Below are 18,445 nucleotides of genomic sequence, written 5' to 3'. Positions count from 1 at the left end.
TCAAAGCCCTCCCCCCATGGGTCAGTGTCCCCCCCCATGGGTCAGAGCCCCCCCCACCATGGGTCAGAGCCCCCACCCCCCATGGGTCAGAGCCCCCCCGCCGTGGGTCAGAACCCCCCCTGCCGTGGGTCAGTGTCCCCCTGCATGGGTCAGAGCCCCCCCCGTGGGTCAGAGCCCCCCCCGCTGTGGGTCAGTGTCCCCCCCGTGGGCCAGAGCCCCCCCCTATGGGTCAGAGCCCCCCCGCCGTGGGTCAGAGCCCCCCCCGCTGTGGGTCGGAGCCCCCCCCGTGGGTCAGTGTCCCCCCCCGTGGGTCAGAGCCCCCCCCATGGGTCAGTCGTCCCCCCCGCCATGGGTCAGAGCCCCCCACTATGGGTCAGAGCCCCCCCGCGTGGGTCAGAGCCCGCCCCCCGTGGGTCAGTGTCCCCCCCCTGTGGGTCAGAGCCCCCCGCCGTGAGTCAGAGCCCTCCCCCCGTGGGTCGGAGCCCCCCCCGTGGGTCGGAGCCCCCCGCGGTACCTGCCCCCAGAGCAGCTCGCCGAGCCCCAGGAAGAGGCACCACAGCCACTGCTCGGCGCTGAGGGGGGAGCAGCTGAAGGGCTTCCCCCCGAACTGCACGATGGCCACCTGGGGGGCACGGGGGGGTCAGCGGGGTCCCCTCCGCGTCTGGGGGGTCCCTACGGGTCCCCCCCATTGTCCCCAGGGGTGCCCTCCACGTGTGGGGTCCCCAGGGTGTCCCCGTGGGACCCCCCCCCGGACCTCCCCACGGCCCGCCCTCCGAACGGCGGAGGCGCCCGGGACAACGGAGGGGACAAGGAGGTCCCCAGGGTCCCCCCCCCCACGGCCTCGGGGTGTCCCCCCGCGTCCCACCTGGATGGCGAAGGTGCCCGGGACAACGGGGGGGACAACGAGGTCCCCAGGGTGTCATGTCCCCCCCCCGCGTCCCACCTGGATGGCGAAGGTGCCGAGGACGATGGAGCAGAAGATGGGGTTGGGCGAAGATGCCGGCGAAGACGTTCCTCTCGCCGTGGACCTTGCGGGCGTTGATCTCGTTGAAGAGCTGCATCATGACGAAGGTGTTGAAGATGACGGTGTAGTGCTCCGAGGGCGGCGCGTGCAGCGGGGCCTGGCGCCCGTCTGTCCATGTCCAGCAGCAGCTCTCCTGCCGGGGCAGGGGCCGCGTCACCCGGGGCTCGGGGGACACGGGCAGGGGGGTGGGACCAACCCAGGGGACGCTGGCCAGTGGCTGTAGGACACCCCCCAACATCTCCCGTGGGGGTGTAGGACCTCTCTCCCAACATCTCCCAACATCTCCCGTGGGGTGTGGGACCACCCTGGGGACACGGCCATGGCTGTAGGACTACCTCCCAACATCTCCCAACATCTCCCGTGGGGTGTGGGGGCCACCTTGGGGACACGGCCATGGGTGTAGGACACCTCCCAACACCTCCCAACATCTCCCGTGGGGTGTGGGGCCACCTTGGGGGCATGGCCACGGCTGTAGGACACCTCCCAACATCTCCCGTGGGGTGTGTGGGACCCCCTGGGGACACGGCCATGGCTGTAGGACACCTCCCAACATCTCCTGTGGGGTGTGGGACCCCCTGGGGACACGGCCATGGGTGCGGGACCTCTCCCAGCATCTCCCGTGGGGCGTGGAACCACCGTGTGGGGCCATGGCCATGGCTGTAGGACACCTCCCAACATCTCCCAACATCTCCCGTGGGGTGTGGGACCCCCCTGGGGACACGGCCATGGCTGTAGGACACCTCCCAACATCTCCCGTGGGGTGTGGGACCACCCTGGGGACATGGCCATGGGTGCGGGACCTCTCCCAGCACCTCCCCTGGGACGCGGGACACGCTCAGGACGCGGCCCATGGCCCTGAGAGCTCTCCCAAGATCTCCCTGGGATACGGAGCCCCCCTGGGGACAACGGCCCATAGCTCCAGGAGCTCCCCCAACATCTCCCCTGGGACAACGGCCCCGCCTCGGGGACACGGCCCCAACCTCGGGGACACGGCCCCAGCCTCGGGGACACGGCCGCGGGACCTCTGCTAGCGCCCCCGGGGGCGCCCGGCGGCCACGCACCGACGAAGAGGAGGGTGAAGATGATGACGAGCTGGTAGGCGGCGTGGCCCAGGATGTTCTTGAGCATGGTGCGGGAGATGAGGGGCTTGTCGCGGCCGTAGGGCTTGCGCAGCAGCAGGGCCTCCGTGGGGGGCTCGGTGGCCAGCGCCAGCGAGGCGAAGGTGTCCCATGATGAGGTTGACCCACAGCATCTGCACGGCCTTCAGCGGGGAGTCTCTGCGGGGCGGGGCGGGGGGCGGTGGGACTGCGCTCCGGGGGGGTCCCCTGTTGTCGTGTGTGTGTGTGTGTGTCCCCACCCCGGCTCCGCCCCGCGGGGGTGGTGGCGCGCGGCCCCCACCTGGGTGATGCAGGCGCCGGTGAAGGCCACCACCACGGCCACCACGTTGACGGTGAGCTGGAACTGCAAGGAACTTGGAGATGCTGTCGTAGACGTTGCGGCCTCCACATCACCGCCTTGACGATGCTGGAGAAGTTGTCGTCCGTCAGGATGATGTCGGACGCCTCCTTGGCCACGTCCGTACCCCGCGATGCCCTGGGGAGACCCGCGGGGTGGGCGAGGGCGAGGGGGGGGCCCCGGGGGGGGGCGGTAATGGGGGGACGGCGAGGGGTCGGGGACCCCTCAGGACGGAGCCGCGGGGCGGGGACGAGGAGGTTGCCCTGCGGTGACGGTCCCCGGGGGGGGGGGAGGGGGGTGATTTGAGGGTGGGGGGAGAGGTGTCGGGGACCCCGGTTTCGGGGCGGGGGGGCGGAGGGGGGGGACACACACACACGGACGTTACCATGGCGAAGCCCACGTCGGCCTTCTTGAGCAGCGGGGCCGTCGTTGGTGCCCGTCCCCGGTGACGGCCACCACCTGCCGCTGCTCCCCCACCGTGCTGTCGATGATCCCTGGGGACGGGGGGGGCCGTGGGGACCCCCACACCCCCCGAGCCCCCCCACAGACCCCCTCCGAGCCCCCCCCGACGCCCCCCTTCCACCCCAGCACCCTCCGAGCCCCCCAAGGCCCCCCCCCTTCCACTCCCAAACCCCCCGTAAACCCCCTCCGAGCCCCCCAAACCCCCTCCGAGCCCCCCCAACGCCCCCCCAGGTGCCCCCCAACGCCCCCCCAGGTGCCCCCCAAGTCCCGTGTGTCCCCCCCCCCGCGCCCCACCTTTCACCAGGGTGTGCTTGTCGGTGGGGGAGGAGCGGGCCAGCACCCGCAGCTTGGGCCACACCTTGTCCAGGCGCTCCTGCTCCACCTGGGGGGGCACGGGGCGGGGGGGGGGGGGGTGAGCCCCACACACCGACCCCCAACTGCCCCCCCCACAGCCCCAACAGCCCCAGGTCGGGGGGGGGGTTGAGCCCCACTCCGACCCCCCAGCTCTGGGGCACCCCCTTTTGTGTGTCCCCCCCCAAGGACCCCTGATTCCACCCCCTCGGACCTTCTCAGTGCCCCCAGTGCCCCCCAGGGTCCTCTCCCAGTGCCCCCAGTGCCTCCCAGTGTCCCCCAGGGTCTTCTCCCAGTGTCCCCAGTCCCTCCCAGTGTCCCCAGGGCTCCTCCCAGTGCCCCACAGGGTCTTCTCCCAGTGTCCCCAGTGCCCCCCAGTGCCTCCCAGTGCTCCCCAGGGTCCTCTCCCAGTGCCCCCAGTGCCTCCCAGTGCCCCCCAGGGTCTTCTCACAGTGCCCCCAGTCCCTCCCAGTGTCCCCCAGGGTCTTCTCCCAGTGTCCCCCGTCCCTCCCAGTGCCCCCAGTCCCTCCCAGTGCCCCCCAGTCCCTCCCCAGGTCTTCTCTTAGTGTCCCCAGTCCATCCCAGTGCCTCCCAGTCCATCCCAGGACTCCTCCCATCACCCCTCCATCCCTCCCAGTGCCCCCCAGGGTCTTCTCCCAGTGTCCCCAGTGTCCCCCAGTCCCTCCCAGAGTCTTCTCCCAGTGCCCCCAGTCCCTCCCAGCATCTTCTCCCAGTGTCCCCAGTGCCCCCCAGTCCTTCCCAGTGTCCCCAGTGCCCCTACAGTCCCTCCCAGCGTCTTCTCCCAGTGTTCCCAGTCCCTTCTCCCCAGTGCCCCCAGTCCCTCCCAGTCCCTTCTCCCAGTGTTCCCAGTCCCTCCCAGTGTCCCCCAGTGCCCCCAGTCCCTTCTCCCAGTGTTCCCAGTCCCTCCCAGTGCCCCCAGTGCCCCCGGCAGGCAGCACCTCTCCCTTCTGGTTGCGGATGCGGCGGTTGAACTCCCTGCCCTCCAGGCAGAGCCACTCCTCGCCGGGGGGCAGGATGCCGCACTTGGCCGCGATGGCCCGCGCCGTGTTCAGGTTGTCCCCGGTCACCATCCGCACCGTGATCCCGGCGCGCTGGCACTTACGGATGGCCTCGGGGACCTGCCGCCGCCCGCCGCCGGTCACACCGCCACCGGCCCCGCGGGCCTCCTCCCGCCCCCGCGTCCCCCGTCCACTGCCCCCGCGCGTCCCCACGTCCCCCCGTGCGTCCCCTGCCCCCTGCCACCTCCCCGCATCCCCCTGTGCCCCATGTGTCCCCTGTCCCCGACACACCCCGTCCCCACGTCCCCCAGGCGCCTCCGGGTCTCCCCACCGTCCCCAGCCCCGTGTCCCCCGTGTCCCCCCATCCCCACGTCCCCAAGTCCCGTCCCCCCCAACATGCCCCGTCCCCACGTCCCCTGTGTGTCCCCATCATGTCCTGTGTCCCCATGCCCCCCGTGTCCCCATGTCCCATCCCTACGTCCCCATGTCCTCTCCATCCTCACGTGTCCCCATGTCCCCTCCATCCCCATGTCCCCCACATGTCCCCGTGTCCCCTCCATCCCCACATCCCCCATGTGTCCCCGTCCCTCACGTGTCCCCGTGTCCCCTCCATCCCCATGTCCCCGTGTCCCCACATCCCCCATGTGTCCCCCCATCCCTCACATGTCCCCATATCCCCTCCATCCCCATGTCCCCCACGTGTCTCCATGTCCCTCACATGTCCCCCCATCCCCACATCCCCCATGTGTCCCCCTGTCCCTCACGTGTCCCCAGTGTCCCCTCCATCCTCATGTCCCCGTGTCCCCACATCCCCCACGTGTCCCCCTGTCCCCACATCCCCCACACGTCTCCATGTCCCTCACATGTCCCCATGTCCCCTCCATCCCCATGTCCCCGTGTCCCCCCATCCCTCACATGTCCCCGTGTCCCCTCCATCCCCATGTCCCTGTGTACCCCCATCCCCACATCCCTCACGTGTCCCCGTGCCCCCTCCATCCCCATGTCCCCATCATCCCCCACGTGTCCCCAAGTCCCTCACGTGTCCCCGTGCCCCCTCCATCCCCACGTCCCCTCATCCCTCACGTGTCCCCAAGTCCCTCACGTGTCCCCGTGCCCCCTCCATCCCCACGTCCCCTCATCCCCCACGTGTCCCCAAGTCCCTCACGTGTCCCCGTGCCCCCTCCATCCCCACGTCCCCTCGTGCCCCACGTGTCCCCCTGCCCCTCACACGTCCCCTCTGCCCCCAGCTGTCCCCCATGCCCCTGTGGTCCCCGTCCCCGCACCTCGGGGCGCACGGGGTCCTCGATGCCGACGATGGCGATGCAGGTCAGGTCGGTGACGATGGCCGCCTCGTCGTCCCAGGGGGGCTCGGGGCCGGGGGGGAAGTCGCGGAAGGCCAGGACCAGGGTGCGCAGCCCCGCGGCCGCCATGGGCTCCACCACCTCCCGCACCAGCTGCTCCCGCTCCCGCGGCCCGAAGGGACGGGGCTCCCCCCCGGCCCCCAGCACGGAGCAGCACCTGGGGGGACACGGGGGGACATGGGGACACAGGGCTCCCCCCCGCCCCCAGCACGGAGCAGCACCTGGGGGGACACGGGGGGACACGGGGGGACATGGGGACACAGGGCTCCCCCCCGCCCCCAGCACGGAGCAGCACCTGGGGGGACACGGGGGGACATGGGGACACAGGGCTCCCCCCCGCCCCCAGCACGGAGCAGCACCTGGGGGGACACGGGGGGACACGGGGGGACATGGGGACACAGGGCTCCCCCCCGCCCCCAGCACGGAGCAGCACCTGGGGGGACACGGGGGGACACGGGGGGACATGGGGACACAGGGCTCCCCCCCACCCCCAGCACGGAGCAGCACCTGGGGGGACACGGGGACATGGGGGGACATGGGGACACAGGGCTCCCTGCCGCCCCCCCAGCACCACGCAGCACGTGGGGGGACATGGGGGGACGCCCGCCGCCCCGGCACCAGGGGAGCTGGGGGGGACACACACAACCCTCAGCAGCGCAGGAGGATCCCGGGGGCGTCTTGGAGGGGGGGTCCCAAAGACACTTTGGGGGTGCAGCCCCTCGCCTGCGCAGGAGCATCTCGGAGGCCCCTCGTGGCGCGTCCCCAAGGGTCCCCAAGCGTCCCCCGGGGGGGGTTGTGGGGTGCCACCCCCCCTCACCGCACAGGAGGGTCTCGGAGAGCCCTCAGGGGTGTCCCCGAGTGTCCCCAGGGGGGTTGTGGGGTGCCGCCCCCCCTCACCGCACAGGAGGGTCTCGCAGAGCCCTCAGGGGTGTCCCCGAGTGTCCCCAGGGGGGTTGTGGGGTGCCGCCCCCCCTCACCGCACAGGAGGGTCTCGGAGGCCCCCCGTGGGGTGTCCCTGAGTGTCCCCAGGGGGGTGGCGGGGCGCTGCCCCCCCTCTCACCGCACAGGAGGGTCTCGGAGAGCCCTCAGGGGTGTCCCCGAGTGTCCCCAGGGGGGTTGTGGGGCACAGCCCCCCCTCTCACCGCACAGGAGGGTCTCGGGGGCCCCCGTGGGGTGTCCCCAAGTGTCCCCAGGGGGGTTGTGGGGCACAGCCCCCCCTCTCACCGCACAGGAGGGTCTCGGAGGCCCCCCGTGGGGTGTCCCCGAGTGTCCCCAGGGGGGTGGCGGGGCGCTGCCCCCCCTCTCACCACACAGGAAGGTCTTGGAGAGCCCTCAGGGGTGTCCCCGAGTGTCCCCAGGGGGGTGGCGGGGCGCTGCCCCCCCCCTCACGGCACAGGAGGGTCTCGGGGGCCCCCGTGGGGTGCCGCCCCCCCTCACCTGCGCAGCAGGATCTCGGAGGCGCCCTTGCTGAAGAGGCGGAAGGCGCCGCCGGGCCGGCGGGTGACGGTGCTCATGGACTTGCGCACGGAGTTGAAGGTGTAGACCTTGTGCAGCCGCTCCTCGGGCACCTGCGCCCGCAGCGCCTCGTAGTCCCCCCCCAGCGCCAGCGCCAGCCCCAGCAGCGCGCACTCCGTCTTGTTCCCCACCTGCCGCGGCAGCCCCCCCGCCGTCTCGGGGGGCTGGGGGGCGGGGGGAGGGAGATGGGGGGCGGGGGGAGAGAGGTATGGGGGTCAGGGGTGGACATGGGGGCCAGGGGGAAAGATATGGGGGTCAGGGGGGCAGATATGGGGTGGATACAGGGGGCAGGGGTGGATATGGGGGTCGGGGGGCAAGATATGGGGTGGATACAGGGGGCAGGGGTGGATATGGGGGTCAGGGGGGCAGATATGGGGTGGATACAGGGGGCAGGGGTGGATATGGGGGTCAGGGGGGCAGATATGGGGTGGATACAGGGGGCAGGGGTGGATATGGGGGTCGGGGGGCAAGATATGGGGTGGATACAGGGGGCAGGGGTGGATATGGGGGTCAGGGGGGCAGATATGGGGTGGATACAGGGGGCAGGGGTGGATATGGGGGGCAGATATGGGGTGGATACAGGGGGCAGGGGTGGATATGGGGGTCAGGGGGGCAGATATGGGGTGGATACAGGGGGCAGGGGTGGATATGGGGGTCGGGGGGCAGATATGGGGTGGATACAGGGGGCAGGGGTGGATATGGGGGTCAGGGGGGCAGATATGGGGTGGATACAGGGGGCAGGGGTGGATATGGGGGTCAGGGGGGCAGATATGGGGTGGATATGGGGGTCGGAGGGGCAGGTATGGGGCGCATATGGGGGTCAGGGGGGGACATGGAGGTTAGCGGGCCAGATATGGGGTGGATACGGGGGGCAGGGTTGGATATGGGCGTCGGAGGAGCAGGTATGGGGTGCATATGGGGGTCAGGGGTGGACATGGGGGTTAGGGGGGCAGATATGGGGTGGATATGGGGGTTGGGGGGCAGGTATGGGGCAGCAGGGGTGGGTATGGGGGTTAGGGGGGCAGATATGGGGTGGATATGGGGGTCAGGGGGAGAGATATGGGGGTCGGAGGGTCAGATACGGGGCAGATATGGGGGTCAGGGGTGTGGATAGGGGGTTCGGAGGGGCAGGTATGGGGCGCATATGGGGGTCAGGGGTGAACATGGGGGTCAGGGGGGCAGATATGGGGCAGATATGGGGGTCAGGGGTGGATATGGGGGTTGGGGGGCAGGTATGGGGCAGCAGGGGTGGGTATGGGGGTTAGGGGGGCAGATATGGGGTGGATATGGGGGTCAGGGGGAGAGATATGGGGGTTAGGAGGGCAGATATGGGGGTCAGGGGTGGATATGGGGGTCAGGGGTGTGGATAGGGGGTTCGGAGGGGCAGGTATGGGGCGCATATGGGGGTCAGGGGTGGACATGGGGGTCAGGGGGGCAGATATGGGGCAGATATGGGGGTCAGGGGTGGATATGGGGGTTGGGGGGCAGGTATGGGGCAGCAGAGGTGGGTATGGGGGTTAGGGGGGTAGATATGGGGTGGATATGGGGGTCAGGGGTGGGTATGGGGGTTGGGGGGCAGATACGGGGTGGATATGGGGGTCAGGGGGAGAGATATGGGGGTTAGGAGGGCAGATATGGGGGTCAGGGGTGGATATGGGGGTCGGGGGGGCAGATATGGGGATGTTGAGGAGAAAGTTGGGGTCAGGAGGGCAGGTAGGAGGCAGCAGGGATAGATACGGGGGTCAGAGGGGCAGATATGGGGCAGCAGGGGTGGGTATGGGGGTTGGGGGGTCAGACACAGGACGGGGAGGGGGCAGAGAAGTGTCGTTAGGGGCAGAGAGGGGGTTCCATGGGGGGGGTGTCTCTGGGGTTGCCCAGAGCCCCCCCAGCTTTGGGCTCCAGCTCCCCCCGGGGGGGTCCCCAGCGCGCAGGGGGGGGGTGTGTGTGTCCCCAGAGGGTCCCATCCCCCCGGGGGGGTCCCCAGCGCGCGGGGGGGGGGGGGGGTGTGTGTGTCCCCAGAGGGTCCCATCCCCCCGGGGGGGTCCCCAGCGCGTGGGGGGGGTCTGTGTGTGTCCCCAGAGGGTCCCATCCCCCCGGGGGGGTCCCCAGCGCGTGTCCCCCCCGCCGTCCCCTCACCAGGATCTTGGTGGTGTAGGCGCTGTTGATGGCGATGGCCTGGAGCAGCAGGTCGCGGGTGGGGGGCGCGACGGCGGCGGGCTCGGGGGGGGCGCGGAAGTGGGTGCCCCCCAGGAAGGCCTGCACCACCGTCATGCGGTTGGTGGTCAGCGTCCCCGTCTTGTCCGAGCAGATGGCCGTGGCGTTGCCCATCGTCTCGCAGGCGTCCAGGTGCCGCACCAGGTTGTTGTCCCGCATCATTTTCTGGGGGAAAAGAGGCCGGGGGGGGGGTTGGGGGGGGGGGTGTTGGGGGAAAGGGGGGGAGTTGAGGGGCGGGGGGTGGGCACCGAGGGACACCCCCGAGCTGGGGGAGGCAGGGGGGACGCGGCGGCGGCAGGGCCGGGGGGCTGGGAGGGGCCGGGGGGACGGACGGAGAGGAGTTTGCGGGAGGCAGAGGGGGGAAACGGCCGGGAGAGGGAAGGGACAGACGTCCAGGAACGGAGAAGGCGGCCGGAGGAGCTGGGGGGACGGACGGACGGACGCAGCTACGGGGGGACGGACGGACAGCCAGAGCTATGGGGGGACGGACGGACGGAGCTACGGGGGGACAGACAGATGGACGGAGCTATGGGGGGATGGACAGACAGATGGAGCTACGGGGGGATGGACGGACGGACGGAGCTACAGGGGGATGGACGGACGGACGGAGCTACAGGGGGATGGACGGACGGACGGAGCTACGGGGGGATGGACGGACGGACGGAGCTACGGGGGGATGGACGGACGGACGGAGCTATGGGGGGATGGACGGACGGACGGAGCTACAGGGGGATGGATGGACGGAGCTACGGGGGAATGGATGGATGGACGGAGCTACGGGGGGACAGATGGACGGAGCTACAGGGAAATGGATGGACGGACGGAGCTACGGGGGGATGGACGGACGGACGGAGCTACGGGGGGACAGATGGACGGAGCTACGGGGGAATGGATGGACGGACGGAGCTATGGGGGGATGGACGGACGGACGGAGCTACGGGGGGACAGATGGACGGAGCTACGGGGGAATGGATGGACGGACGGAGCTACGGGGGGATGGACGGACGGACGGAGCTACGGGGGGACAGATGGACGGAGCTACGGGGGAATGGATGGACGGACGGAGCTATGGGGGGATGGACGGACGGACAGAGCTACGGGGGGACAGATGGAGCTACGGGGGGACAGATGGAGCTACGGGGGGATGGATGGACGGACGGAGCTACGGGGGGATGGATGGACGGATGGAGCTACGGGGGGACAGATGGAGCTATGGGGGGATGCATGGATGGAGCTACAGGGAAATGGATGGATGGACGGAGCTACGGGGGGATGGACGGACGGAGCTACAGGGGGATGGACGGACGGAGCTACGGGGGGATGGACGGACGGAGCTACAGGGGGATGGACGGACGGAGCTACGGGGGGATGGACGGACGGAGCTACGGGGGGATGGATGGACGGAGCTACGGGGGGATGGATGGACGGAGCTACAGGGGGATGGACGGACGGAGCTACGGGGGGATGGACGGACGGAGCTACAGGGGGATGGACGGACGGAGCTACAGGGGGATGGATGGACGGAGCTACGGGGGGATGGACGGACGGAGCTACAGGGGGATGGACGGTCGGAGCTACGGGGGGATGGACGGACGGAGCTACGGGGGGATGGACGGCTGGACAGACGGCCGGAGGAGCTCTGAGGAGGGAGGGAGGGACGGAGAGACTGGGGAGCAGGTGAGGGGAGGGGTTCAGCGGGAACTGGGAGGACAGGACGGATCTGCAGCGGGATGGGCGGACGGACGGACGAGCCCTGAGGACGGAGGGAGGAGGAGACGGGAGCAGGGCTTGGAAGACAGGGAGGGAGAAGGCGAGCAAGGACTCGGAGGACGGACAGACGGACGCAACAGCGGACGGACGGAGGAGCCGCGAGGGCGGAGGGGCGGAAGGACGGAGGAGCAGACGGACAGCAGGGCTCGGGGGACAGACAGACGGAGAGAAGGAAAGGGGGAGCCGGAGCTCGGAGGACGGAGGGACGGATCCGCGGGGGGACGGAGGAGCTCTGAGGACCGACGGCCGCGCCGGGGGGGCCTGACCTTGACGGAGTAGGCCAGGGAGATGGTGACGGCCAGCGGCAGCCCCTCGGGGACAGCCACCACCAGGACGGTGACGCCGATGATGAAGAACTTGACCCAGTACTGGACGTAGACGGGGGTGCACTCGGCCAGCCAGGGCCGCCCCTCCACCACGAAGGTCTCGATGACGAAGTAGAGCACCAGGATGATGACGGTCACCGCCGACATGGCCAGCCCTGCCGCACAGCCCCCTCAGCCGCGCGCCGGGGGGCGGCGGGGGGGGCGGGGGGGGGGGTTTGGGGCGAGACGGGGGTGGGGGCCGCGTCCCCGCGCCCACCTGCCTTGCCGATCTGCACGGCCAGCCTGGTCAGCTTGCCCTGCAGCACCGACTTCTCCTTCTTGTGCCCGCCGCCGCGCTGCCGCTCCTCCACGTCCCCCCCCTCCGCGCTCTTCAGCGGCTGCATCTCCATGGCCACCGCCCCGTCCTGCTTCTTGGCTGGGGGGACAGACGCACGGCCCCGTCAGTGGCGCGCGGCGGGGTGGGGGGGGGGGGGGGAAGGACAGGCGTGTGTCACCCCCCAGCCCCGCTGAGGGACCCCGGCCCACCTTTGCTCTGCAGGGTCTCCACCACCGCGCCGTCCTGGGGCTTCCCTGCGGCGGGAGGAGGGACGGCGCCGGCGTCAGAGATGGGACAAGGCACGAGGGGGGACGGGACGGGGCTGGGGGCACCCCACACCCCCCCCAGGCGCGTCCCCCCCGGCTGGACTCCACCTCCGGCGTGGGGGGCGGCAGTGGGAGGGGGGTGCGGAGCCCGTCCCTGGTCAGGGCGGGGGTCCCTGCGCTCCCCAGGGACCGAGGGGACGGGGAGGACACGCAGGGGAGGGACGTGGGGACAAAGGGGGGGGGCGGTGACCCACCTTTCTTCTCCTTCTTCTCCTCCTCCTCCTCCCCGCCGGCGCCCAGCAGCGTGAAGATGATGCCGCTCTGCGAGTTGACCCCCACGGCCGTCACCACCATCTTCCCCGAGCCCTCCATGACGTGGGTGCCTGGGGGGGCGGGGGGGGACACGCACACAACGGGGGGGTCACGGCGGGAGCTCCCCCAGCCCCCCCCCCAGGCCGCCGGGCGCCCCCCGCCTCACCCGAGAGCAGCATGGGGTCCTTGTCGGCCGACTTGCGGACGTGGTCGGACTCCCCCGTCAGCGCGCTCTCGTCGATCTTCAGGTCGTTGCCCTGGATCAGGACGCCGTCAGCCGGCAGCAGGTCACCTGCGGGGCAGGACGTGTCACCCCCTGGGCCACCACCCCGGCATCGGGGCTGCGGTGTCACCCCTGTGCCACCACCCCAGCGTCGGAGCTGCGGTGTCACCCCTGTGCCCATTGCCCCGGCGTCGGGGCTGCCCTGTCACCCCTGTGCCCATCACCCTGGCATCAGGGCTGCCTGTCACCCCCTGTGCCACCACCCTGGCGTCAGGGCTGCGGTGTCACCCCTGTGCCCATTGCCCCGGCGTCGGGGCTGCCCTGTCACCCCCTGTGCCACCACCCCTGTGTCGAGGCTGCAGTGTCACCCCTGTGCCCATCACCCTGGCATCAGGGCTGCCCTGTCACCCCCTGTGCCACCACCCCGGCGTCGGGGCTGCCCTGTCACCCCTGTGCCCATCACCCTGGCATCAGGGCTGCCTGTCACCCCCTGGGCCACCACCCCGGCATCAGGGCTGCGGTGTCACCCCTGTGCCACCACCCCGGCATCAGGGCTGCCCCGTCACCCCCTGTGCCACCACCCCGGCGTCGGGGCTGCGGTGTCACCCCTGTGCCCATTGCCCCGGCATTGGGGCTGCCCTGTCACTCCCTGTGCCACCACCCCGGCGTCGGGGCTGCGGTGTCACCCCTGTGCCACCACCCCGGCATCAGGGCTGCCCCGTCACTCCCTGTGCCACCACCCCGGCATCGGGGCTGCGGTGTCACCCCTGTGCCCATCACCCTGGCATCAGGGCTGCCCTGTCACCCCCTGTGCCACCACCCCGGCGTCGGGGCTGCGGTGTCACCCCTGTGCCCATCACCCTGGCATCAGGGCTGCCCTGTCACCCCCTGTGCCACCACCCCGGCATCAGGGCTGCGGTGTCACCCCTGTGCCACCACCCCGGCATCAGGGCTGCCCTGTCACCCCCTGTGCCACCACCCTGGCGTCGGGGCTGCGGTGTCACCCCTGTGCCCATCGCCCCGGCATCGGGGCCGCTGTGTCATGTCCCCCCCCGGGCGCGGTGGCACCCACCGTACTTGACCTGGACGACGTCCCCCACCACCAGCTCGGCGACGGGGACCTGGACCTGGCGGCCGCGGCGCACGACGGCCACGCGCTGCTCCTGCTCGATGCGGCTCTGCAGCCCCCGGAACTGCCGCTCCTTGCTCCAGTCGTTGAAGGCGGTGACGAGGACCACGCAGGCCACCGACAGCAGGATGGCCGCCCCCTCGATCCAGCCCGCCTCCGCCTCCCCCTCGTCCTCCACCCCGCCCGAGGCATGGCCGCAGGCTGCGGGGACAGCGGGGACGCGGGGTGAGGACGTGGAGGTGGCACCTCACCAGGGATGGGGACCCGGGGACACGTAGATGGCATCTGACCAGGGATGGGGACACGGAGGTGGTATCTGACCAGGGATGGGGACATGGGGGTGGCATCTGACCAGGGATGGGGTCACAGGGACAGCACTGGGTGGGGACACAGGGGACATGGGGGTGGCATCTGACCAGGGATGGGGTCACAGGGACAGCACTGGGTGGGGGCACAGGGGACATGGGGGTGGCATCTGGCCAGGGATGGGGACACCAGGAGCGGCACCGGGTGGGGGCACAGGGGACATGGGGGTGGCATCTGACCAGGGATGGGGACATGGTGGTGGCATCTGACCAGGGATGGGGACACAGGGACGGCAGCGGGTGGGGGCACAGGAGACATGGAGGTGGCATCTGACCAGAGATGGGGACACAGGGACGGCACTGGGTGGGGGCACAGGGGACATGGGGGTGGCATCTGACCAGGGATGGGGACACCAGGGATGGCACCAGGTGGGGGCACAGGGGACATGAGGGTGGCATCTGACCAGAGATGGGGACACAGGGACGGCACTGGGTGGGGGCACAGGGGACATGGGGGTGGCATCTGGCCAGGGATGGGGACACAGGGACGGCACTGGGTGGGGGCACAGGGGACATGGGGGTGGCATCTGACCAGGGATGGGGACATGGCGGTGGCATCTGACCAGGGATGGGGACACAGGGACGGCACTGGGTGGGGGCACAGGGGACATGGGGGTGGCATCTGGCCAGGGATGGGGACACAGGGACGGCACCAGGTGGGGGCACAGGGGACATGGGGGTGGCATCTGACCAGGGATGGGGACACAGGGACGGTACTGGGTGGGGGCACAGGGGACATGGAGGTGGCATCTGACCAGGGATGGGGACATGGGGACACATAGATGGCATCTGACCAGGGATGGGGACACGGAGGTGGCATCTGACCAGGGATGGGGACACCAGGGAAGCAGGGATGTCCAGGGATGTCACCAGGGGCATGGGGACGGCATCTGGACGGGGACACAGGGATGCCATCGGCACGGTGACGTGGTGGTCGAGGGGACGCTGTCGGATGGGGACACAGGGAGGGCACCAAGCCACAGGTGGGGGACAGGGGGGTGACATCGGGCCAGGACGGGGACCCAGTGGCGGGGCAGGGCTGAAGGGCAGAGGGGACGCGGGGACCTCGGGGGTCCCCCCCACCTTGCGTGTCCCCGCCGGGGGGGGTGTAGAAGGAGAGCCCCAGGGAGACGACGGCGGCCGCCTCGAGGATGATGAGGGTGACGTCCTGCAGCGCCTCCCACACCAGCTCCGCGAAGGTCTTGGGGCGCTTCGGGGGGATCCAGTTCTGGCCAAAGACCTGGCGGCGCCGCTCCAGCTCCCCGGCCCCCTCCGACAGACCTGGGGGGCCAGACACGTCGGGGGGGTTGCAACATCCAGCACCCCCCCACGGATCCCCCAGGGCTCTCTGGGGGGACAGTGAGATCCTGGGGGGTCCCCGAGGGCTCCCAGGGGACGGGGGTCTCTAGGGGGTCCTTGAGGAGACTGTGAGATCCTTGGAGGGGTCCCTGGGGGGGTCCCAGGGGACAGAGGGGTCTCTGGGGGGTCCCTGGGGGACAGGGAGGTCTCTGGGGGCCCCAGCGGGTCTCTAGGGGACAAGAGGGGTCTCTGGGGGTCCTTGGGGGGGTCCCTGGGGGTCCCTGGGGGACAGGGAGGTCTCTGGGGAACAGGGAGGTCTCTGAGGGCCCCAGCGGGTCCCTGGGGGACAAGAGGGGTCTCTGGGGGTCCTTGGGGGGGTCCCAGGGGGTCCCTGGGGGACAGGGAGGTCTCTGGGGGCCCCAGGGGGTCTCTAGGGGACAAGAGGGGTCTCTGGGGGTCCTTGGGGGGGTCCCAGGGGGTCCCTGGGGGACAGGGAGGTCTCTGCGGGTCCTGGGGGGGTCCCAGGGGATTCCTATGGGACAGGAGGGTTCTCCGGGGGTCCCGGGGGAATGCCATGGGGGGGGAGGTCCCTGGGGGTCCCTGAGGAGACAGGGATGTCTCTGGGGGTCCCAGGGGGTTCCTACGGGACAGGAGGGGTCTCCGGGGGTCCCGGGGGAATGCCGTGGCGGGGGGAGGTCCCTGGGGGTCCCTACCGTCGGTGGGGGAGGTGCGGAGGCGGCGGCAGAGCCCGTGCACGTCCCCGTAGGCCTCCTGCACCTTCAGCAGGGCCTCGGCGCCGCGCAGCTCCATCAGCGCCCGCAGCTCCCCCAGGCTGCAGCCGAAGCCCCCCCCGGCGCCGGCCTCCCCCGTGCTGTTGGCCAGGTCCCCCATGGCGCCGGCGGCCTGTCGAGGGGACGGGGACACCGCCATGGGGACACGGGGTCAAGGGGGGGGACACGGGGAGAGCTCTGGGGACAGCACACGGCGAGGGGACGTGGCTGGGGGCTTGGGGACGGCGTTGGGGGCTCTGGGACAAGGGATGGGGCTTGGGGACAGCATTGGGGACAGGGGACATGGCTTGGGGACTCTGGGACAAGGGATGGGGCTTGGGGACAGCGTTGGGGACAGGGGACATGGCTTGGGGACGGCATTGGGGCTCTGGGACAGGGGACATGGCTTGGGGACAGCGTTGGGGACAGGGGACATGGCTTGGGGACGGCGTTGGGGGCTCTGGGACAGGGGACATGGCTTGGGGACAGCGTTGGGGACAGGGGACATGGCTTGGGGACGGCGTTGGGGGCTCTGGGACAAGGGATGGGGCTTGGGGACAGCGTTGGGGACAGGGGACATGGCTTGGGGACGGCGTTGGGGGCTCTGGGACAAGGGATGGGGCTTGGGGACAGTGTTGGGGACAGGGGACATGGCTTGGGGACAGTACTAGGGCCTGGGGGACAAAGGCTATGGCTCGGGGACATCGCTGGGGACACGGGACGTGGCTCGGGGACAGCGCTGGGGGTTTGGGGACGTCACTGGGGACACGGGAGGTAACTGGGGGGCGCGGATAGGGACATCGCCGGGAGCAGGGACGCCGCTGGGGAGCGGGGGCACCGTCAGGGACAGCAGACGCGCCGTGGGGACGCCGTCGGGGAGCAGGGGCCGGCGCGGGGGTCTGACCTGCTCAGCGGTGACGGTGAGGATGGCGGTGGCGGGGCCCGGGGGGGGTCATGCCGGGGGGCCCCCCCTGGCTGGTGGCTCGCGCCCGCGGGGGGGCCAGGCCATGGGCGGGGTCAGGGGCGGCCGCCCCCCCTGCCCGGGCCACACCTGGGGAGACGCCGGTCACCACCCTGCCACCCCCCGCGCCAGCGCCTCCCAGTAACACCAGTGACCCCCAGGGCCCCCGCTAAATCACAGCGAGCCCTGGTCCCCCCAGGAAATCCCGGCCATTCCCAGTTCCCCCCGTAACTCCTACTGCGCAATTCCCTCAGTCGTTCCCAGTAACTCCCAGTCCCCCCGGTGACCCACAGCAACTCCCATTTTCCCCAATAAATCCCAGTTCGTTACTCCCAGCCCTTCCCAGTCCTCCCAGTATCTCCCCGTCCCCCCCAACTCCCCCAGTAATTCCCGATCTCTGATGAAGCTCCCAGTAACTCCCAGCAACTCCCAGTCTACCCAGTAACCCCCAGTTCCCTCAGTAACCCCCAGTTCCCCTATTAACTGCCAGTGAGTCCCAGTTCTCCCAATAACCCCCAGCCATTCCCAGTTCCCCAGTGACTCCCAGCCATCCCCAGTTCCCCCAGTAGCCCCCGGACATCCCCAGTTCCCCCAGTGACTCCCAGCCATCCCTAGTTCCCCCAGTAGCCCCCAGACATTCCCAGTTCGCCCAGTAACCCCCAGTGTCCCCCTTAAATCCCAGTAACCCCCAGTTCTCCCAGTAACCCCCAGCCATTCCCAGTCCCCCCCAGCCCACCCCTCCCGCCGCCCAGGCCCCGCCCCCCGCCTGCCCATCCTGCGGCGGCGACCAATCAGCGCGGGGCGGGGGCGTGGCCCGCGGGAGCGTGGCCCCGCCCCCGGCCCTGCGGCGGGCGCGCGAGGACTGCGCCAAAGGGGGGGCGGGGCGTCCCCGCCGCGGCGCGCGCGCCGCGCACGCCCCGCCCCCGCGCGCGTGCAAGCCCCGCCCGCCCCCGGGCACGCGCGCGTGCAAGCCCCGCCCCCTGCCCCCCGGCCGCGTGGAGGGGGGAGGGGGGACCCCCTGGGGCCACAGCGGGGCCTCGCACACGCGTGTGCCCCCGGCGCACCTGGACACGTGTGTGTCCCATGGTGCCTGCACACGTGTGTGCCCCATGACACCTGCACACGCGTGTCCCCCGTCACGCCTGCACACGCGCGTGTCCCATGACACCTGCACACGCGTGTCCCCGTCACGCCTGCACACGCGCGTGTCCATGACACCTGCACACGCGTGTCCCCGTCACGCCTGCACACGCGCGTGTCCATGACACCTGCACACGCGTGTCCCCATCACGCCTGCACACGTGCGT

At 70.8% G+C, this 18,445-nt stretch overlaps 1 protein-coding gene across 1 annotated transcript; it reads right to left on the bottom strand.

Annotated features, from left to right (window-relative positions):
• Nucleotides 1-373: 373 nt before the first annotated feature.
• LOC134509522 (plasma membrane calcium-transporting ATPase 3-like) lies at nucleotides 374-17,447 on the bottom strand. Its single transcript, XM_063322065.1, is given in 24 exon segments — nucleotides 374-622; nucleotides 944-991; nucleotides 993-1,152; nucleotides 2,082-2,251; nucleotides 2,253-2,301; nucleotides 2,412-2,491; nucleotides 2,493-2,525; nucleotides 2,527-2,617; nucleotides 2,860-2,912; nucleotides 2,915-2,973; nucleotides 3,236-3,323; nucleotides 4,252-4,431; nucleotides 5,595-5,829; nucleotides 7,110-7,351; nucleotides 9,324-9,566; nucleotides 11,438-11,652; nucleotides 11,754-11,912; nucleotides 12,023-12,067; nucleotides 12,334-12,462; nucleotides 12,558-12,683; nucleotides 13,687-13,944; nucleotides 15,192-15,389; nucleotides 16,121-16,310; nucleotides 17,082-17,447. Coding segments are annotated over 23 exon segments (3,288 nt in total). The 5' UTR covers nucleotides 16,299-16,310; nucleotides 17,082-17,447.
• Between the last annotated feature and the right edge of the window lie 998 nt (nucleotides 17,448-18,445).

Source organism: Chroicocephalus ridibundus, unplaced genomic scaffold (assembly GCF_963924245.1).
Source record: "Chroicocephalus ridibundus unplaced genomic scaffold, bChrRid1.1 SCAFFOLD_529, whole genome shotgun sequence".
Classification (NCBI taxonomy): Eukaryota; Metazoa; Chordata; class Aves; order Charadriiformes; family Laridae; genus Chroicocephalus; species Chroicocephalus ridibundus.
This window is presented reverse-complemented; position numbering and strand designations above follow the sequence as displayed.